This window comes from Pocillopora verrucosa, chromosome 4 (genome assembly GCF_036669915.1).
Source record: "Pocillopora verrucosa isolate sample1 chromosome 4, ASM3666991v2, whole genome shotgun sequence".
Taxonomy (NCBI): Eukaryota; Metazoa; Cnidaria; class Anthozoa; order Scleractinia; family Pocilloporidae; genus Pocillopora; species Pocillopora verrucosa.
This window is the reverse complement of record NC_089315.1, coordinates 17,540,010-17,562,509: the sequence shown is the minus strand read 5'-3', so window position 1 is coordinate 17,562,509 and position 22,500 is coordinate 17,540,010. Positions and strand designations below refer to the sequence as shown.

The following is a 22,500-nucleotide window of genomic DNA, read 5'->3' as shown; positions in this document are numbered from 1 at the left end:
TCTGCATTTCTCTATTATCGTGTACATGATTTTAGTTTTAACATTTCATTTGAACAAGGTCAATAACGTTTCACGGTAGAAACAGTCATTACAACTCCTAGTCTTACCTGGAAGAGCCGGTAGCATGGCTGACGCCGTTGAAGACATGGAAGTTGCTTCATTCAAAAAGGGAAATAGAAAAAGACTTTTATTACTCCTATGGTTGAATAGCAAATCTACTGGGTTGTTTTTAACGCTGCCGGAAGACAAATGTACATTTTCTTAAAGAGAATTTAAATACATGTATGATACAATGAAATCCAACAACAGCGTTTACAAAAAAAGACAAAAGAAAAGAGAAAATAATGAAATACCTTGAGAAGGTGATATATTGGTAGCAGATGAGGTAGATTGGCTACCTGTAAAAGGAAAATGATAATCACGTAAAAGCTTCGAAGTTGACTTCGACTAGGAATTATGCCGTAACAGATGTTACTGACAGTTGTATGCTTTTAGTCAATCTGCCTCTTTGAGTATTTCCTTTCCGTGTATGAGTCAAATTTAATTAGGTCTGTTCGTAACTAAATCCCTTAAGAGCCTGTTTTTTCAGTTTGACTGCATTTTCCCTATCTATCTTACCTTCTCAATTTCCACAACAGAAGTGGTGGAAATAGTAAAGGAAATACTAGCGCTAGTTGTGGTGGTCGCGGTAGTAAAATTAGTGTTGAACGTAGTAGTGCTAGTGGTAGAAGGAGTGGTACTGGAAGTGGTTATGGTTGTGATAACAGTGTAGGCGAAAGGTGGTTGTGATGTTAGTGAAAGTGGTAGTGCTATTGGCAGTTGTATCATTATGGGTTAGTTATAATGGCAGGGACAGTCATAGTGGTGGTGGGAGTGGCAGCGGTAGCAACGACAGAAACAAGATAATTACCAACTTAAGTGGTAGGTGTGCTTGAAGAGATGTCTGTAAATGAAAATAAACATCACAAGATGTTCCTAGCAGGAATGATCATTTAACCGGTATAAACCTTTTGCTCAGGCAAAGAAGACGTTTGACACACCGACTGTCACCTAACATTTTCTAAAGTTAGTGACACCCTAAAGTACAGGAAATGGGTTCAAGACTCTGATGATAACGTCTGCTCAGGTTAATTGTCTAAACGACAGTCAGTAGTGCCGACAACAGTCCTTCTCAGGGCTACAGACGATTAGCTTACACCATCATACACTTTAAAATGTGATAATGAATAAAGAAAAAAGTATGCAATCAGTGCTAAGTCATGCAAAAGTACTTCACAGGATCGATATTGTACATTGAAATTCGAAGAAACATAATCACAGTGAGTAAGTACAATTTTATGACAAAATACCATCCTATACCAAAGGTGAATGATAAATAGTAATTAGAAGAAATGCGAAAGGAGTAAACCGAGATGTTAACGCGTGAGAAAATTCTAAAGTAGAAATCAGTTACAAGGTTTACAAAATCAAATAAAAATTGAGATTACTCCCACTGTAAAGTCAAGGTTCTAAATTCTTTAAAATTCTCTAGCTATATTGAGCAGGAGGAGACAAAAAGTTTCACAGAGATCCAAACTGAAACAAAGGAAATTATTAAAACTGAAATGGTGTGATTTTTAGTTTTTTTGCCTGGGAGTGTACTGCTATAGTAAATTTTTGAGGACTCCCGAGAAATCAGCTCCCTAGAAACCACTGCCTGCCTACCTGTCCTTCTTCCTGTTCTACTTGAGTGTGCGTCTATCGGTATTGCTTTGCATATTTTTTTGAAAAGTTACCATCTGACATGCGGATAAATGTAAGAATATACGTAGCCTTACTCGAATTGACTTTGCAGACTGCGTATCTCTTAGAGACTTTTTCATAAAAGGCAGTGAAACCAGGGTAGGAAACTGAACCGTCTGTTTGGAAGTGTACGTAAAGGATGTTACTGTGGCTGTAAATGCACCAGGAATCTTGATAATCGCAGCGTCTCATTGTTAGGCTTTGATAAGAATTTCCATCATATATCCGTACGTAGTCGTAAGGGCAACTTCCATGACTACCCTCCAGATGGAAATGATCAAAGCGGAGGAAAATGTAAGAACCTGGTGATGTCGTAATAAGCCAAGTACAATGGACATTGTGGCCGTAGTTTTGTGGGTAGTTTGGAGTGCTAAAATTTCCTTGTGGTCCATATAGATTGTAGAGACAGGATCCTAAAAAAGTCAACAACATAAGTTAGACTATCAACTGTTATTTAGACATTAAACATATCTCCGGGAATTCAGCCTTATTTACGAAATACTAAAGTGTCATACAGTCTTACCAGAGGCTGGTGGCAGCATGGCTGTTGACATTGGTGATATCGATGCTGTGAAGACAAGGAAGGCACGATCAAAAATAGGATTTGTCAGTAATTCCTAATTTATTTGTTAAGTATATGCACCTTGAAAAGGAATAAACCAAAAAAAAAAGACGTGTGTTAGTTGAATCTAGGGAAAAAGAAAGTACTAGCACCTTAGCTCTAAAGGGCAAATAGGATGTACACGAGATTATGTTGCATTTCTGCAATATGTAAACTTGCTGAAATAAATTTCAATCGGTAACTCACAAATTGAAACAAAATGAAAAATCAACGATAAAGTAAATAATTGGATGAGAAAAAAAGTACCTGGTGTAGGAGATATACCACTAAGAGTACTCGATTGTAAATGGTGAGCTGTGGGAAGAAAATAATCATGGTGGCTAAAGGTTATCTACTGAAAAACTGTATAGGTACGAAGTCAGGATGCATAAGAAAGGGTGTGGAAGCCTTTTAACTCTTTATTTCTTGGAAAAGAGCCCTGCTTAACTCATTTATGTTTGCCTGATTTTGTGTAGTCAGTGTGGTGTGTGTGTTTATCTGACCAACTTATTCGTTACGTGGCACTTCCTGAGTATAGTAAAGAGCCCGTCTCATGATATCGATAAAGAGAATTTAATGGACAAAGTTTCTAAAATCAAGGCAAAAAGCATTTCTTTGTTTCTGTTTCCCTTCAAATATATATATATATATATATATATATTTTTTTTTTAACATGTTTCAACCGCGTGTGCTTGCTTGCTATTTGTGTGCGTATGTTTGAATCTTTGTATTTTTGTGTATTTTTCTCAAATATCACTTTTGATTTTTTTTTCTCTTTTGTGCTTTTTATCTTAACTATCTTCAGTTAATAATAGTCCATGCATGATAACTGTATTTTACGTCCTAGGGGGGTAAAGTCTTAGTCATAAGCCCCACGCATTTGAAATGAGATACCTCGCCAGGAATAAGACGAAAATTGTATACATTCACATATAGATATTACAAATATCGTAAATATTTTCTGGAAAATAAATCCAATGAATAACAAGAAGAATTCAATGAAAATAGATTACTATTGGAAAACCTTTCTGGTCATATCCTTACTTGCATTTGGATGCGGGCAGACAATATATGTTTCTTGGACTCTTTCATAATAAGCAGTGAAACCAGAGTAGGATACAGAATGATCTGTCACAAAATACACATAAAGGACGTTGCTGTGACTGTAAACACACCAAGAGTTTTGATGATCGCAGCGTTTCATTGTGAGGCTTTGGTGAGATGTTCCGTCATATATCTGCACATAGTCGTAAGGGCAAATTCCAGAGCTACCTTCCAGATGAAAATGATCAAAGCGGAGGTATATGTAGTAGCCATTTGGTACAGTAATAACCCAAACACAATAAAGTTGGTTGTCGTAGTTAGATGGGTAATTTGGGCTGTAGAAATATCCGTACTGGCCTCCTAAGTTGTAAAGACAGGATCCTGAAACAGACAAAATTGAAACATGATTAATGTAACGTTATCTTCATTTCTCTATTATCGTGTACATGATTTTAGTTTTAACATTCCATTTGACCAAGGTCAATAACGTTTCACAGTAGAAGCAATCATTAAAACTCCTAGTCTTACCTGGAAGAGCCGGTAGCATGGCTGACGCCGTTGAAGACATGGAAGTTGCTTCATTCAAAAAGGGAAATAGAAAAAGACTTTTATTACTCCTATTGTTTAATAGCAAATCTATTGGGTTGTTTTTAACGCTGCCGGAAGACGTATGTACATTTTCTTAAAGAGAATTTAAATACATGTATAATATAATGAAATCCGACAATAGTGTTTGAAAAAAAAGACAAAATAAAAAGAAAATAATGAGATACCTGGAGAAGGTGATATATTGGAAGCAGATGAGGTAGATTTGCTACCTGTAAAAGGAAAATGATAATCACGTAAAAGCTTCGAAGTTGACTTGACTAGGAATTATGCCGAGACAGATGTTACTAACAGTTGTATGCTTTTAGTCAATCTGCCTCTGAGTATTTCCCTTCCGTGTATGAGTCAAATTTAATTAGATCTGTTCGTAACTAAATCCCTTAAGAGCCTGTTTTTTCAGTTTGACTGCATTTTCCTTATCTATCTTACTTTCTCAATTACCATAATAGAAGAAGTGGTGAAAATGGTACAGGAAATACAAGTACTAGCCCCTAGGAGAGGACTCCCGAGAAATTAGCTCCCTAGAAACTACTGCCACAGTATGCCAGGCTCCACTGGTAGAGGATGATGATCTAGTTTTGCGAATGTTTAGGTGAGATTTTATCTTGAACTCAGTCACGATTTTAAGATAGATCATATTCCCAGAACTGACAAGATAAGCTTGCTTGGTTTGATGATCCATATAAATTTATTTATTTATTTATTTTGCACAAGATCATCATTATAACAACACTACATACTGCAACGCAATTAATATAATCCTGAGCGGGAAGTCTCAGAAGCCTTTTTAGGCTTATCTAGGAGACCCCCTTTACTACCTGATAAGACAAGTCTGGCGGTCAATGATTACAGATCTTATACATTGATTTACAGATTCGTGAGTAAGTTACATTGGTATTGAATATATTACTATAAACTATTCGTTAGAATATAATTTTTTAATTTTCGCTTAAGAGGCTGTCTCTCTTATTTCCACCCGGTCAATTTTGCGTCAAAAATAATTTTGCCTGAAACTCTGTTAACAGAAAGACTTTACCTAGATTAGATTTGGTTTGATTCGAAATAATTTTCTGACTGCATCGTATGCCATAACATTTCCAAACTCTCAGATATCTCCATATTCGAATCGAAGTTGTGGAAGCTACTAAAATGCTCGATCTTATTTATACAGAGTGTTCTTTGATTCGTCTACTATTCTTACTGCAGCTGTTGTTCCCTTCACTGGGTGTTTCGTCAATGCGTATCCTCTGTCCAATGAAAGCTTTAACAACCTCGCTGAAGACTCGCTACAGACTGAAGCCTCTCTGGTTTCGAAAAAGCACTTGCATGCCATACTACACTTGCAGGCCTTCCAAAAAAAATAAAGGGTTAGCGGGTTCACCCGCAATGATTAATGCGGACCTCTGTTATGCGCGATAGTGCAATCGTTCAGCTTTAAATTCCAAAACGCCAAACTTCGACACATAGACTTACAAGTGGAGTTCTATGACTGATTCTTGAAGAGAATGCAGCTGCAATCCAAAGTTTCAACGGGACATTAAGCGCGAAACATGACTTTAGTTTTCGAGTTTAGTTCGCAACAACGAGTCAAAGAAGAGTATCGACAGATGCCGACCGCTTAATTTTGGAGGTATTTGCTGGAGTTATCATAAAGTCCAGTTCACCAGTTTGGGAAGCGAGGAATATCTGAAATTTCACATAAACCCATGATTTCTCCGGCTATTGACAGGTTGCTGTTCTGTGGACACAATCGACGCGGAACCGAGAGAAGCAAGCTCAGGATATTTGAAATTGATTTATTAATTATATGATATCAAACTCCAGGTAAAAGCATTTATTCTTTTCATCCAAAATTTTTCTGCCCAAATATTACTTTGGGATACAAAACAAAACCATATGGCACAACGTACGGCACAAGCTATCAGCGGTCTTCTCTTTTGTGCGGACCTTTGTGAGAACAGTAAAACATCGAACTGGATCTAAATTTAAGCGATTATTTCTTCACTTCAGAAGCCTAAATCCTTCATTTCTCCCTCAGCTTCCAGACATGGAGAGTTTATATTCTGATTTTGGAAAAAATTCAGCTCTGCAGCGATGTTAAATGGGTGATTCACCGCGAAATGTGGCCAATTCCGGCATTTGTTTTGATACCACGAATCACGATGGATGCCGCCTACTTTTCGAAGGCAATACCTAGCTATTTGTTGAAGTTATCATGGATTTCACCAATTTGGTTATTAGAAAAATTCTGAAGTGAGCCATGAAGCCGGGCTGCAAAGCGGGTAAGCTGTATTTATGACGAAATCTGCTCCAGTGGTTCGATTTTGGTGTAGGCGAAAAAATCGCGAATGCTCGTACATGTGCTGATTCAAACGGTCATAACTTTTGAAAAATCGAAAACGTACAGGGGTTTTTGCATATTTTTGCCTATAAAGGTCTAAACTTAACGGCTGTGTAGGATAGAATCGTCAACCAGGTCCCAAATCCCAAAACTTAGCGTCTAAATCAAGGTTATTTACGGCCATCGGCCGATGGCGATTTCTAGTGGTCAGAATATGCTAAAATTCGCCTTTTCAAATTTGTTGAGAGGGCAAATTCTAACTTTCTTAGCAAACTAGAAAGGTTTTTAAGCAATCTGATATAAATTCTGTGGCTTAACTATGCGAATCAAATATTTTACAACGTTACAAAATATGCCTATTTTTCAATTTTAGAGACGTTGCGACGGTCCCTACGGACTGGGAAATAATTATGGCCCGTGATGCAGTCGGAAAATTATTTCGAATCAAACCAAATCTAATTTAGTTCTTTCCTAGGTAAAGTCTTTCTGTTAACAGAGTTTCAGGCAAAATTATTTTTGACGCAAAATTGACCGGGTGGAAATAAGAGAGACAGCCTTTTAAAAGTCGATTTATACTGGATATTTTTTAGATCACTTGGTAAGCTGTTGTATACATCAACTCCTTTAAAACTAATGCTTAATTTCCTAAGGTTTGTTTTGACACAAGGCTTTTGTAATTTTTTGTTTGAACGAGTGTTGTGGTTGTGAACTTCTTCATTAGTCCTAAAAATATTTTTCGATGAGATAGGTAATTGATTATTTGAAAATGTTTTCATTAAGATAGCAATAGTGTAATAATTAACTTGATAAACATTCAGTATCTTCAGATTATCAAATAATGGTTTTGAGCTGTGATTGTATTCTTTGAAGGTTATTATTCGTACAAGTTTCTTTAGCAGTTTGTATATTTTCTCGAGATGAGTCTGATATGCATTAGCCCATACAACATTGCCATAAAAATATAGGGGTAGATCAGGGCATAGTAAATTGATTTCTGTAACGATCTAGTTACAAAATGCCGCGCTTTACATAATATACCTGTTAGCCTTGATATTTTGTTTGCAATGAAATTAATGTGTTCTTTCCACTTCAGTTGATCGTCAACTTTTGTTCCAAGAAATTTTGTGTTTTTTACTTGAGTAATATAATGATCTTTGATTTTTTTATTTAGTTGTTTAGTTATTTTTTTGCTTGATGATTTAAACAGCATGAAATTTGTTTTTGTAATATTAAGTGATAATTTGTTTAGTTATAGCCACGTATTGATTTTAATTAGTTCTTCATTCCTTTTTATCTATCAGCGTGTCTAGATTTTTATGAGACATCAACAAATTTGTATCATCTGCAAAGAGAATGAAGGATAATTTTTTCGAACTATTGCAGATATCATTTATATAAATTAAAAACAGTAGAGGACCTAGAACTAATCCTTGGGGAACTCCACAGGTTATTTCTTGTTTCTCTGATACTTCATTGTTGGATCTGGCGCACTGATATCTCTGTGTTACATAATTCTTAAACCATTCTTACTAATGCAATTCCTCTAATTTCATAGAATTCCAGCTTTTGAAGTAGCAGGCTATGATCAACTGTATCAAAGGCCTTAGACAAATCCAGAAATACCCCGATGGCAAATTCTTTGTTATCTAAAGCAGTCATTATTTTATTGATCAGGTCAATAAGTGCAAAATTTGTTGAGTGATTTCTCCTGAATCCAAACTGACGTTCACTAAGAAGGCATATTTCGTTTAAGTAATTCAATAATCTTTTGTACATCATTTTTTCTAATAGTTTAGAGAAGTAAAGTAATAAAGAAATAGGTCTGTAGTTGTTGAATTCACAACTGTCCCCTGATTTGTATACAGGAATAACAATTGATGTTTTAAAGTCTACAGGTAGTTTGCCTGTACTGAATGTGAGATTTATAATATGTGATAATGGTTCACTCAATTCTGTTGCTAACTGTTTCACTACTTTGGGCATGATGTTATCGTGTCCACAGCTTTTTGATGGGTCAAGATTTTCTAGTTCTTTCTTAATATCTTGTTCACAGACAGGTGTCGAAAACATTGAATCCATATAATGTCCCTTCAAGTAACTAATGAATGACAAGTTGGTAGCAGTTATTTTCTTTGCAAGGTTAGCTCCGACATTAACAAAATATTCATTGAATCGATTAACAATTTCCCTTTTCTCAGTAATCCGCTCATTACCTTTTTTAAATTCTGTAGAGCTAACAGTATCCTTCTTTTTTCTACTGATTGCTTCATTTACTAATTTCCATGTCTGTTTTATATCACTTTTAGCAGTGTCGAATTTTTGCTCATAATATGTCCTTTTCAGAATATTTTTTAACTTGTTCTGACGGTTGCGATAATATTTGTATTTTGCTTTTAACTCTTCATTTCTATTGTTTAAAATCTTTTTGTATAGCTTGTTTTTAATTTTAGATGATTTGATGCATCCCTTTGTAATCCAAGGTTTCTTATGAATTTTTGCTTTTGGATTCTTTTCAGGTATACATTTATTGTAAGAGCACATGAACGTTTCCTTAAAATAAGAATATGCGTCATCAACGTCATTGATGGTCCTTAAAAATTCCCAATTAATATTTTGAACTTCACTCCGCAATTTGTTCATATTTGCCTTTGTTACTGCTCTTTTCTTGATAACCATCTTTTTTGGTTCAGGTGTGCTTATAGATGGAAATATTTGAAAGACAGGTAGGTGATCTGAAAGGTCACTGATCAAAATTCCTCGAACACAATCTAAGTGGATGTTATTAATAAATATATTATCAATTAATGTTGCTGAATTTGCTGTAATTCTAGTTGGTCTGTTTATAAGTGGATAAATGAATGATAATCGAAACATTACGGGAGAGACCTCATTTTCCATTATTATTATGATTAGCACAAGGAAGCATCACAAAAATGATGGTACCAGTGGGCATATCTACCTGAATTTTGAGAAAACACATTGTACCACCAAGGAGAACGTTTTGACCGATGATGTCCGCCGCATTCGTCTATATCTGCAAACAGAAAAGAAATTTTCACACGGATAGACTCTCGTTAAAAAAAAAAAAAAAAATATCTAAACTTGAGTCTATGCTTACATTTATAATATTGAAATGGTTTACACTATTTGAATTAATATAATTTCTATTTTGAGGCTCTAGTTGGTCTCATTGAATGTTTGTTTTTAACTAGTTTTCACACTCAAACAGTAGACATCTGAATTTCTGCGCAAAGAATGGTACAATATTAAAAGTGAGAATGCAGACTGAGCTTTGCGACACTAGGATATCACACGCAGATGTATCATAATGGAGACCAATTGCATTCCAAAAAATCATCTGGAAATGGGTAGCACATATTTCATCAAGTCAATTCCAACTGCTTATCCTTCATGCACATAATATTTCAAGATAATTATAACAAAACCCATTTAGGCCGAAAACAATCATTCCCACTATATATTTACAGGCCTAGTACTAAAGTTTATACTATTAACAGATGGCTTGAGATTGGAGCATGGATGATGGCACCCTCATAACCCATACCGGAGTATTGTAGGGTAAGGATACCGGGTACTTGTTCACTAAATACTAAATTACCGGACGTACCCTCACACTTTTGAAAACTTGGAGAAACCAGAGCATAACCAAGAGGGCAGACACCATCTACGGGGAAGGCCCAGTCTCTGGGTGAGGTTATACCAGGTGTTGGTGGACCATCATTCGAGCAGCCCTGCCCAACTACTGCGCCGGGATCTATCAAGATGGCATATGAACCGTTCATGCTCAGTGCAGCCTTCGGGGTGGCAAAATGAAGTACTGTGCGATTACTGTCGACAATAACGTAACCAGAGAGGGCATTCACTTTGAAGACGGTAAAACCATTTGACTGCAGAACCAATCGGATGAATGCTGAGCTACGAGGCTTCTTTATCTGTAAATAATCAAGCTCAATCTTAAATTCAAGTATATTCTAATCATATATGTTTCCCTAACATTTTGAATTACCAAGATCTGAAAGCTAGTTCTTCCAAAAGATGATTTCGATTTTTTTTGTTACTTCCTGGTTACAGAAATCTAGTGTTATATCTGGGTAACATAGCTCGTCATTAATTAACGTGATTGCTATTCCTTGAAGGGGTAAAATTTATCAGAATGCTAATAGAGGATCTACATACAAGTAATTATTTGAAAGGTAAAGAAAGGAGTGTTGATTACCACTCTGTTAAAATGAATACTCCACCATATTAGTCCTGTTCCAATTTCACTTATAGGACTTATTGGCCTTCGTGTACCCAAAATAACATGAGGCGTATTACCTAAAAATAAGTGTATTTACATTGAAATAATGTCAAAATGGTACATCGTAATTCAATCATAGATGAATAACTTATTGAATTAATGGATATGCTTTTAATGTCAATTTTTGTGTACTATGATGTCATGGTTATTATTGCCTTTTTATCATTTATCGTTATTAAAGATTTTTTTACTATCATGTGTGTTTGTTTGTGTAGTTCTAGTCTGCATCAAAAGCAAATGAACCTGCCAACTCCTTAGCAGTATTAAAGATTAAACAGAGGGAAAGAGAAATTAACAAAGCTCAATTTATCTTAATGTCTCAATAAATTGAAATATTTCAGAGGATATAAAATTATTTACTTAGCCCCACAAGGATCGTGACACAACGCCATTCACTTTGTAATCTGTAGATTGGAAATGACACGAATCATTACTATAAATACACGCCGATTTACACAACATGAATCATGAATTTTTTTCATACTTCCGTAAATTACTAACGACGTGTTCTAAAGTTAATTTGGCACGGAACTGTTTATGCACATGTATCTTGTATTGGCACAGAGTTGCTCTGGTGCATTTTGAGTTAAGAATACCGCCTACATGAACATCTAACACTCCAGTGAAACACCAGTAGTGTTATGCTATGTCGTGAACAGTGATCATTAATTCTGATTAAAACTTGAAAAAAAAAATCAATCTAACTTCAGTTCATCAAAATCCTGATTCCAGGTAAAAATTTCTTACATGACATACGAGAACATCTTACCCGTCTGAATCCAAAGCTTGAAAGCAGAACAACTGCTGCCCAATTTGGTTCTGACTCGGATACCACGTGACATTCCTGAAGAAGATGCCTCCATGGGAGCTTAATGGTGTCAGTTGCATTCCAAGTGGAGAGCTTGTGGTTATCTCAACAATACTTAGAACATTGAGAAAAGAGTCTAGGTTAACAGCAAACATAACAAGACAAGTAATGTGCCTTTGGATATGTTTTTGTATAAACAGTTCATAGATGTAAAAGGTAAACTCAGATGCCATAAAATTGTAACCTTGGAATACTTACTGTTTACTAACGTTCGGAAGTTGCACCTCAATGACTGCTTTGTATACTGACCCAATCTGAATCTCTGAGCATTCACCGTTTTGAGGTGTGGAAGCAGTAAAAACAGGTATGTCTTGACAAGAACCAGATCCAACGCCTATTATGACAAGAAACTGCAGTGGCACAGCACTAAATGGTCTGATGTTGTTGAAGTTTGTGGTTCCAGCTGGAAAGTCTTCCAAAGTTAAGGTTACTACGTATGTGCCCGATGCTCCAAGTCCACCTCTGTAAGTTAAAATGCAGTTTTTCTGCAAAGCGAAGAATGAAAGACACCTTATTTACATGCATTAAACAAGTTAAGATCATCCTACTTCAAGGTGCCATATTGAGATCACACTAGGATTAACAAGAAAATCACAGTGTGCTTGTTGATCCTTCTTTCTTTCACGTGTAGATGCCACTCATCAAGAATAAACAAGACAGAATTTCTTTTTTCCCTATGAAACGTTATCTTTTTTTGTCATGGAAGTAATGGAAGAGTCTTTTAGGTCTTAAGTTGTGTTAAGTCATCCTAATTTACAAGGTTTAAAATTTTCTCATGTGTTTATAAAACAAGGGAAAAACATAATAAGAGTGTATAAATATACCTCATCAAGTTCACCGTAAGGAAAACTATCACTTGGTATGGAGGACTCGGCGCTAGTTGCCCAACGACATTTCACAAAATCGCCATCCGGATCTTCAACTGGAATTTTAAGAGACTTCTGACAGCCCTGTTGAAACTGCACAATAGCTGGGCTCTTGGAGACTGGGGATGAGTTAACTTTGCCGCTATCAGATCGTCTAGAGAGACTTATTTTGGTAGATACCGACCACTGTGAGTCAGCATATCGCACAAGATTGGAAATCCAACAGCAACTTTGGTATCTGTTGACAAGACAAGAAAGGGTTTTTAAAATACACTGAGACTGCTGAAAGTTATCTTTATTTGGGAAGACAGGCCACCACATCAACGAACCTGAATATGTGAAAGCCTTATACATTAGTCAGCGCACTAACCAAAAAGTTAACAGGAATGGAAGAAGGGAGTAATCGATGGACTGAATATTGAAGTGATGGATAGAAGAAAATAATTGCGGGTCATAACAACAAATTGGTAACGGCTTTCAGCCGTTATAATATTTGAAAAACCACCCCACTGTTGAAAGATAACTTTGCTCATTATAAATGGCTCTTGTTTGTTCGAGGCTTTCTGCTGCCTTAAAAGTGAAACATTCTCAAAAAGTCAGTTCTCATGTGTTTCTTTTTCTCTTAATTCACATATTGACCCACCTCACATTCCACTCCAGATTGCCAGAAGGAAAAGTGTAGGTGAAGTTGTTTTCCCCCATGGACCAGTCTTCATTACGACTAAAGTCAGTACAACGAAAGCGAGTGTCCGCGATATTATAGCTCAGTGAACACACTGCACTGAATGGATCGCTGCACTTAGCTGTCCAAGAACCTCCAGATCCAATAATTCCTCCAACGTTAATCGTGTTCTCATCACAGTAATATGAATAATATGACCTTCGAAGAGCCAGACGGAAGGTAAACCGTACCTGGAAAGTAAATAGAAAGACATCATACAAGTTTCGGTCTTCTCTAAGACCTTTAAGTAACGAGTATAATTAAATTTGATAGAATCACGTGCACACGCACACGCTAACGTTATTTCATAATGACTTTATCATGTAAGATGGTCATGGCTCATTATCAAGAACGGTATTTCCCTTATATAGCCATTCCAAACAGACTTTAACTGCCACTACACCCGTGGGTGAAGCAGTTCAGGTTCAAGAAGGCAACCTTGTATTTCCTTCTCCATGTCCTGAAGGTTTCTATAGCCGTTAGTCCCCGTACAAATTTTGTGAAGACGTGTCATTATTTTAACTCTATAGCAATTGTTAATTATTTTCTTTCCTGAAAACGGAAAGTGTCAATGAATTTGTGTCATCGCTGCATTTTGATGAAGGTAGCGGTTTCATTCTTCAAATACCCTTCCGGTTACATGACTTTTCTCAAAACAGAGGTCTGCAAATGTGCTTCATATACACACAGTTGCCCTCGCCAGACTCTTTGTCGTGGAAAGTTTGAAATATGCCTACGGTAAAAAAGAAAGTCAACCGCCAAGCGGAAAAACTGGAATGTTAACCAAAAGTGGGAGGATGTGGTTTAGGGCGCTTTGGCGTCTGGAGGAAAATTATGAAAATTAATAAATAATTAAAAAAACCGCAGTCTTTCCAGAAATGACCACAGTTGGTTGCGTCAGATAAGATATAGCGTGATTCCTTCTTGGTTGAGTATATCGTGCTTAAAAAAGTAAAAAAAAAAATTCAAAGCAGGAGTAGAAAAATGCACAGTTTGAAGCTCAATAACATGCTGCTCCTTACTCGCTAAGAGATTGATTAACAAATCGCTGAATTATGCCGTACACTTCACTGAGAGGTGATTCAGCAGATGAAAAAAAAAATTAAGCAACTACTTTTAAGGCTTGTTGCGTGCACACACACTCTAACAAAAAAATAGTAAGAAAACTAACTTTGACTAACACTGGCATATAAAAGCGGTTTTTTCTTTTCAAGTCTAAAAACACAAAGCCAGCAATGGTTCCATCATTTACAAATTTCATCCATGGTTACAAAAAAATCGGTATAGAGTATCAATTATGTATACTGACTCAGTGAAAGAGAGCAGATCACGGTAGTTCAGAAATATGTAGCATCCATCTTAATCAACAAAGCGCATCGAGAGCCGTAAAAAGATCAGGGGATGACGAAATACAAACGTGTATGCGAGCTGGTTCGATGCATTCGAATGCTGTTTAAACCAAATAAAAATATATGACTTAATGCAGAAAGCAAATTTCCTTCAATACCAAGATACATAAAGTCCAAATCCTGATGTCAGCTTTGTTAAATGTTCCGACCTGGGGAATGCCTTCTTCAGCAGTAAACGGAGGAGCCATGATTAGAAGGGTGAATACCGCCACTTGGAGAAGAGGGATATGCCTGTCTGTAATGTGCTTTACTATTTAATGTGCTTTGATGCAAAGTTTGGTCTCTTAACAAACAAAAGTTAACAGTACTGTTTGGTGAAGTGTTTCCACGAGTTCTAAAAATCTGAAGAACAAGATTTCTAGAGCTTTAAGTCTCAAGGTCTTAGTTTGTCTGAGTAGGTAGAAACAGGGCGGCAGCCAGTTGCTCTGAACAGGCTGTCTATTTATGCTTGCAGTGAAATTTCTTCACCTCACCTCAGTAAATGCTTCGGAGAAAACGTTCATTTGCAATTATGTATTTGTAATGTCTCGTTTACAATCTGAAGAAGAGAAAAACGAGCCTTACACATGTAAAGGCAAGTTCATCAAATTGAACTTCAACTTGTATCACCAAGGTTTTATATTCGACATGCAAAAACGGTAGACAACAAATCTCTAAAATAATCTCGGTAGCGTGCAATTAAGGGCCATACCGTGTTGTTATCAGCATCAGCTGGAACAAAGCTCATGACGGCATGTCTGAAGTGAGACCCTTCCACTAAAAATGACCATTGTACGAACACCAGTAAGCAAAGAAGGTGCGTGGACGTATAAGGTGTCATCTTGGGTAGCCTTCCGTTTCGATTGACCCACTCCGAAAAAAAGATATAATATAACTGCTAAATCAATTTCACCTGGCACGCTAGACGTAAGCTTAAGCTAAATCATGTCAATCAAGATTACTCGGGCGTATCCAAGGTAATCAAATGCCTCGAAGCCATTCAATACATACATTACCTTTTTTTGATAAAGTAGGGATGCAATTGCTTATTCATTTTATGTTTTGTCATGTTATCAAAGTAAAGTAGTTTAAGGCATAAACTAAGAAATCACTTACCAAACGTGGGCTTATTAATCAATCAATCAAGATTACTCGGGCGTATCCAAGGTAATCAAAGACTTCGAAGCCATTCAATACATACATTACCTTTTCTTGATAAAATAGGGATGCAATTGTTTATTCATTTAATGTTTTGTCATGTTATCAAAGTAAAATAGTTTAAGGCAAAAGCAAAGAAATCACTTTCCAAACGTGGGCTTATTAACTACTTCAGTACACTTTGAATGAATTCGGTTACCTTAGCATAAAACCTCAGAGTAGGTCTGGTACCTACCGAGCCGAGTCATTTCTTTCATAACAACAAATTACCCGGCTATTACAAATAACATTTTACTTCAGTTCAAACGAGTGAAGGGAAAGCTTATGAGACATATATTTCACAACCAAAGAGAATGCAGTAAAGGTAGCTTGATGCAGATGCATAGCAATCACTTCTTTTCTTCGCATGGCATGAGCATTAATTACATGCCTAGAGCGTGACAACATTGTTGCCACAGTTCGAAAATTCATATTAATTACCTTCAGAAGGCGCGTTTTAATTTCAGCTAAGCGTAACTCAAGGGTTTTGTGACCGTCATATTCCAGAATTTTTGAATCCTATAAAACATATAGCTAACTTGTTCTCTAATATTTATATTTTTGGAATATGAAAACTAACTGCACCTGGTGCATACTGTAAGACAATGTATCTACATGAGACAAGTGCCTGTTGTAATTAGACATTTTTATTGAGTCATGTCCAGCGCTTTATCTAAAGATAGGCATTGGAGTGGAAGAAATCAGGGGAAAAGGGTCCCTAGCAATGCATAGCTCGATCGAGAAAACTAATGAAATCACTAGGTGTAAGTTTTAACCATCAGACCGTGACCCCACACCTTAAACTTCTTTTTTCGCTCCACTTATCACGATTCTGATGAGCTGTTTTTGATACCCCACTTTTCGAAAGGAAAAGACTGAAGATAGACTCGCATAGTCAGGCATTTGTAATGAGATAAATAAATTGTGTGCTTTTTGATTTAATAAATTTTAACCTTGCTATGCAAAGTGACCTTAATGTGCGTTCTTTGCATTTTTGACTGTTCACCTTCATATCTTCATATCTGTTCACCTTAATACCTTCATATCTTCATGTCAAGTCATCATGATACATCAACATTTAAACTTGATACAACATTGAAGAGTATTGCCCATTACTTTACACATTTCCTTGGTTAATTTAGGAGAATTAGACTATCTTGAAACATCATTTGTACCCAGCGTACAACACAAAACGTTCTTCAAAAGTTCATGTAAATTTATTTCACTTTTTAGTCAAACATTTCGTATTTCAGTACGCTTCAAGTTCGGTTGCATTGAAGCTATTTTCGCAATGTAGTCTTTTGGATGTGATTGAGGAAGCCGAAGTCAATATAATCAATAATACTTGAAAGTGGAGGTTACCTGATCAGTACTGCGAAGTTGTAGAGTACCCCCACATCGAGTTTGCATGGAAATCAGTACACAGCTGATTGATCTTGACAAACAAAATTCTTGAAGATTATTGATTTCCTTTGTGCTATTTTAACTTAACAGCGTTTCAAACTTGACTTGTGACCTGATATTTCTCTAATTGTCCTGACCACAAGACTTTATCACGAAACCTTCTAAATGGTAATTGACTTCAATTGCGTTGAAAGCTTCTTCGTAAATATCGACAACCATGTACTCTCCCATACAATCTAAACTTATGAGTGCAGACTCAGGGTTGCAAACAGAAATAGAAAACACAAAAAGCACCTTTGCATATTTTTCAACCTTGTGATTTCACGGTTCTTGTAGTAACTCCGCTATTTCTAATTGACTCATTGAATTGCTTTTTTGCTATAACATTTTCAAACCTTTATTTCATTTCTCGAGCTTTTTGTCAATTCGACGCTAGTTTCATACATGCAAACTTTGGGTTTCCTTCTTCTTCTTTTCTTCTATCTTGGTGGGTTAAATTTTAGGTATTATAGAGGTTCTTTAAGATAATGGATAAACATTGGCTGCCAGGAAAATCTGGTCTCGATCAAATGGTAAATAAGCGCTTCCGAGATAAAATGTCAATAACAAGGTAATACTCATTTCTGTACGTAAATGACGCCGCTAAGAAAAAAATGAACATTGTGTACTGAACCTTCTTTTACAACAAAAATTTGGCGCAAACTGATTCGTGTTGTCACAAGTCAAAACTTGGAAATGACTTGAGGTCAGAAATATTCTATAGGCTTCTGACTTGAGTGACAATGTTTGAGCTAAGAGTTTTGACTCTCGGCATTCCTCTCCACCGTGTCATCGTCTCGGATGTAAAAATTTCTTCGACTCGTTTGTTCATCCTGGGTGGTGTCACTGTACATGTCTCTGACCTTGTTTTTGTTTGTCATGAGCCGTAAAACGCGATATTTGACTAAGACAACAGCCAGAGCTATAACTGCAACCAGACCAATTCCGCCAGCGGCAGTTACGCCTCCGATTACAGCTGCTGATTGTTTCCCTGTGTCTACAAAAACGAAAAAAAAATAGTATTGTAAACAAATCTGCATAATGCGTTAAGATCTCACGTCCACAAGAAATGACAATGAATATCTTTTATGCTTTTTTATTGCTTACCACAGATGGTCTTGCAAAGGTTACAGGCTCCTAAGTGTATTCGTATATAGTGGAGTATAACCTTTAATTTCTCAGCCTCTCAGAACCCTGCAATCTCATTGGTGTTTTATAACCAGTTAAGTATGATTTACTTTACAACTTGCTTCGGAAAAGAATGTTGTTGTCAAACTTAATATTTTCACTCTTATCGAATTCTTAAGTATCTCCTTAAGTCAATATACACGCCCTTTTTTTAGTTCTATTTAACTTGGTACATGAAAGTGATTCACCTCCTTTTTCGTTTTGGCTTTTTTCTTGGACGATTTTGATTGGCCCTCTTTTGATGATGTATGGACCGGCTGTGTCCTCTTCCAGTCCTCGTTTCTTCCTATTAGCTGACGGTGCGCATCCCTGTTGGCACCTTCAAGTAATCAAATTATGAATATTTATTTCCTTGCACTGTAATCATTGAGAGTTAAAACTGGGGTAATGCACAAGCATCTTAAATAAAAATCTTAAGTTATCTTAAAAAAGGAAAATATTATCATCCTGTTCTAAAACTCCTCAAAATGAAAGGAGCTTATTCTGGTTGACTTTGGACTTTGATTTTGAAATACTTTTCCTGTGCCTAATCGACCGCAGTTGAACTTACCTAGATGATATAGACTCCTCAAGACAGGCTAACAGCTCACAGTGGATATAATACGACTCATAGTCATTAAAGAACCTGAATGCTCTCAGTGCAAATGTTTGCCAATTTCTGCTTGAGTTGTAGTCGTGACTCAGCGTTGTGTCCATTGCACACCTTTTGATGCAAAAACAAAATTGCGTAAGCCACGAAAAAATAAAATTGTGTTGGCAAAATGATGAAATTATCTTATTTTGATCATATTATGCTAAGAAATTATCAATCATTATCAAACTACCGAAAGAGGAAATTGAGGATGATGGATTATTGATGCCGTTTACGTTCGAAGAGCTAGCAAGACTAAAAGTTTAAAAATTAAACAATTAGGTAACTCCTTAACATGACACGTACCCATCTTGTATAATGGGATATTGCGGTGAAGAATAATAAACTGAACTTTTCGTAGCCAAACAGTTAAGAGCCATCACCCCAAGGTTAGCACTGGACTCCACCTTGTACCCCAGGTAGATGTATTCATTGAGTGTCACCTCGACGGGGTAAGCGGAGTGGGGCGTTGAATAGGAAGAACTTGTGTAGACATCAAATGTAAAGTTGAAGTCACCGAATCCCTCTGAAATGATATTTCATCGTCAAACAGATAAGTCATTTGCATTAGTTTACCCAGAGACAATTAAATTTCTAGCACATAATATGGAAGTATCTTTCTGTCGAGTAATATGCAAGTACTGAATTCCCCGTCTTTTTACCAAGGGAAACGAAACCCTGACATTTAAAAAGCGATCAAGGTAAAGCGTGCTACTTACCCAGGATGCTTAATGATTACAAGAGCAGTAAAACTGATCATTTGAAATCGACTCTGAAATGCTGGAAGTACTGATTAAGCCACAGAATCAACAGAATTGGTGATAAACTATTAATTGGTTACGCATCTACTTACCTACACCGGGAACATCAAGCCTTCCCTCGGGGACAAATTGTAGGCTGAGAAACTTCGTTTTGGAATAGCTGCAATTAAACGGGAATTCAAAGTCGTGTTCCCGTGTAATCTGGCCGTTCACTAGCTCGGCATCTTCGTGAACAACATTGGAGAACACAATAGTGTCTTCAGTTTCGTAGAATTTTGTGCCGCATTCATTTAGGGCTGTGCTTATGGAAATAAACTGCAGGCTGTCAGAGGCTGAACACGCAGGGGCATCCAAGGACATGTTCCCCGCTTCAAGTGTAGTGAATATACCCTTCTCAAATGTGACCTCCATCTCATGGGCACGGCATGTAACAGTTACGCCAGGTTCTAGAGTGATGTTCAAGAAATGTAAAATTAGGAATTTAGACCCAAATGAATATAAATTTCGACGAATTGTCAATGCGAGCGCTTTGTATTTACTTGCTAGTAGCTAGGCGCGAGTACCTTTGCTTCCGCCCTGTACCATGCTTTTTGTATACAAGTGAGGAAAAAGACAGCCAAGATCCTGGATGCCATTTTACATTCCAAACTTTCGTTGATTATCACACCAAGATGTGCCAAGTTTAAACTGAACCGCCTAACAATCTATCAATTGCCCCACCTTGGAAACTTTCGAGGAATGTAATTAAGCTCTGGTGGCTTTCACAATTAAAATAGTTGGCGCGCAATTGAAAACTAATTACTCATTGAATTTCAAAGTTGATTTTTTAAGTACTGAATTAAAAACAGCTATTGTTCCTGTCCACTGAACTATGCTTCTATGTGGCACCATATAGACAATGCAAGGGTAGCCATGTTTTTGAATGGGCTGTCGACTCAGGCACGCTCTCCGTTTACAGTTTTCGGTCACATGCGAGGACAAACCTGACCTTAACCTTAAAAAAAGGTATAACTTTCCGTGAACTGAAAAGGAAAATCATTTTCTGGGGTTTCGACATGTTTTCCTCACCAAAATATTTTTGAATAGTGCACGCGAGGGGACTTTGGTTTCATTTGGGGAAGGAAAACTAAACAAACCAACAAAGAAACTGTTTCAATCACAGACAACAATCTCAGTGTTACAAAGTTTGTATAGAGACTTTTCAGCAAAAAAATTCCAAAAAAACAAAAACATGATCAAACGAATGGAGTCAATAACTTGTTATCGATCACAAGCCTGCTCCGTTGAGCGTGAAGACAATCCTTTGTGAGTCGAATGTCAAGTGCGGTGAACAATCACGCCACTATGCAAATAAAGCAGACGGCCGTCAAGCTTTTTACAAATACATGTACATGAAAGAACAGCACCAATCACCGAGGACAACAATTGAAAACTTAGCTTTTTTAGGTGGATTATACTGTTTTTATTACAGAACAAAACACCCCACATCAAACAAGGATGTGAGGTGTTATTTCCTTTAGAGAAATAAGGGAAAGAAGGAGACAGGCCTTCAGATGATTACGCGTAGAAGCCATTTCCACTACGTTTTCTTCTCAAACTGAAAGCAAAATAATGTTAACCTTGCAGCAACGTTTACCATCTGGTATTGCTTGTTATAAACGAGGCCGTTTTGAAACAATTATAACGGAACAGGAAATTGCTGGCCTCCAGCCGAGTGAGTATGCCAAGGCGGTATGACGACGGGGAACCTTTCTAGGAAACAAGGCTTTCTGAGTAACCAAATACATTTAGTAAAAAGGAATACAACAAGCCATGCATATGACAAGTTTTACAGGTCACTGCTTCTGTGAAAGAAAGTCAACATAGGTGTTTCGCCCAGTATGTTACCATCTCGTGTTAGCTTTTTCAATGTTGTCTCCATTTCCTAGGGTAAATGATGTTAATCATATTCCATCATCAAAAATCTTACCTTCTCTAAGTACTCTGTGTCGTCATCAAGTCTAATGCGCGGCATTAATTATTCAACATATCACATTTTTAACTTAGCAAATACAATGAACCAGAAAATGCGGAGTCCCTGCTGTGCAAGCACGCCAATGCCGACTTCATACAACCAGGGCACCTTTCGCTGTCGATAGACTTATCATACCATCAACATGCTCAGCCCCTTGGCGCAAAGAAACCTTTTAAACGAGACTATTTTTTTTGTTGACTCAGTAAAATAGCATACGCGTAGCCGTACCCTCCCCCCCCCGCAAGGTGACGTCACTCGATCAGCATTACTCTTACGAAACTGGATTTCAACGTCCACGCGGTTTCTGCTTGCCTCAGTAAACATTGCCACGATAGCTGAAAAAAGTTGGATCATTTGCTGCAGAATCTCAAAGTTTTTATAGATTTCTTTAAGAGATAGTTACACTGCAAACGCGAAGAAAGAGCGACTCGAAAGAATCGTTGCAATAAACAACTAGCTTTAATTTAATAGCTTCGTAGCAATGTTCGCAAAGAGACCAAAGAAGATTCCATTCTTTAGTGCTGAAAATAATTGAAGATATAGAGTAAGACTTAAGAGAGTGTCTCTGTAAGAGCGGTCCGGTCGATTTTGCTTGAGACTCGGATTTCGCTCGTTTCTCGTGTGTTGTAAGACATTCATGTACCTATACTAAAACCACAATCAGTTTGATCGGATCTCTTTATTTTTCAGAGTTTTACGGAAATTAAATTTCACTCGAGCGAAGGCTT

At 36.9% G+C, this 22,500-nt stretch overlaps 2 protein-coding genes across 2 annotated transcripts in view; both read right to left on the bottom strand.

Annotated features, from left to right (window-relative positions):
- LOC131780361 (uncharacterized) overlaps positions 1 to 15,404 on the bottom strand; it is an 18,717-nt gene extending 3,313 nt beyond the window's left edge. The window contains exons 1-16 of the mRNA XM_066165349.1: positions 15,251 to 15,404; positions 13,073 to 13,341; positions 12,388 to 12,667; positions 11,762 to 12,048; positions 11,465 to 11,617; positions 11,056 to 11,099; positions 10,612 to 10,712; positions 10,003 to 10,327; positions 9,334 to 9,408; positions 4,201 to 4,245; positions 3,956 to 4,003; positions 3,428 to 3,808; positions 2,306 to 2,350; positions 1,818 to 2,195; positions 354 to 398; positions 108 to 155 (exon numbers count right to left, since the gene is read on the bottom strand). Of these exons, the coding sequence (XP_066021446.1) occupies positions 108 to 155; positions 354 to 398; positions 1,818 to 2,195; positions 2,306 to 2,350; positions 3,428 to 3,808; positions 3,956 to 4,003; positions 4,201 to 4,245; positions 9,334 to 9,408; positions 10,003 to 10,327; positions 10,612 to 10,712; positions 11,056 to 11,099; positions 11,465 to 11,617; positions 11,762 to 12,048; positions 12,388 to 12,667; positions 13,073 to 13,341; positions 15,251 to 15,379 (2,653 nt within the window). The 5' untranslated portion in view covers positions 15,380 to 15,404. The remainder of the gene's footprint in view (positions 1 to 107; positions 156 to 353; positions 399 to 1,817; positions 2,196 to 2,305; positions 2,351 to 3,427; positions 3,809 to 3,955; positions 4,004 to 4,200; positions 4,246 to 9,333; positions 9,409 to 10,002; positions 10,328 to 10,611; positions 10,713 to 11,055; positions 11,100 to 11,464; positions 11,618 to 11,761; positions 12,049 to 12,387; positions 12,668 to 13,072; positions 13,342 to 15,250) is intronic.
- A 1,267-nt stretch (positions 15,405 to 16,671) lies between these two features.
- Positions 16,672 to 20,699, bottom strand: LOC131799091 (ZP domain-containing protein). The gene is given in 7 exon segments (XM_066165935.1): positions 16,672 to 18,175; positions 18,555 to 18,685; positions 18,917 to 19,069; positions 19,304 to 19,523; positions 19,851 to 20,204; positions 20,322 to 20,351; positions 20,354 to 20,699. Coding segments are annotated over 7 exon segments (1,173 nt in total). The 5' UTR covers positions 20,394 to 20,699; the 3' UTR covers positions 16,672 to 17,930.
- Between the last annotated feature and the right edge of the window lie 1,801 nt (positions 20,700 to 22,500).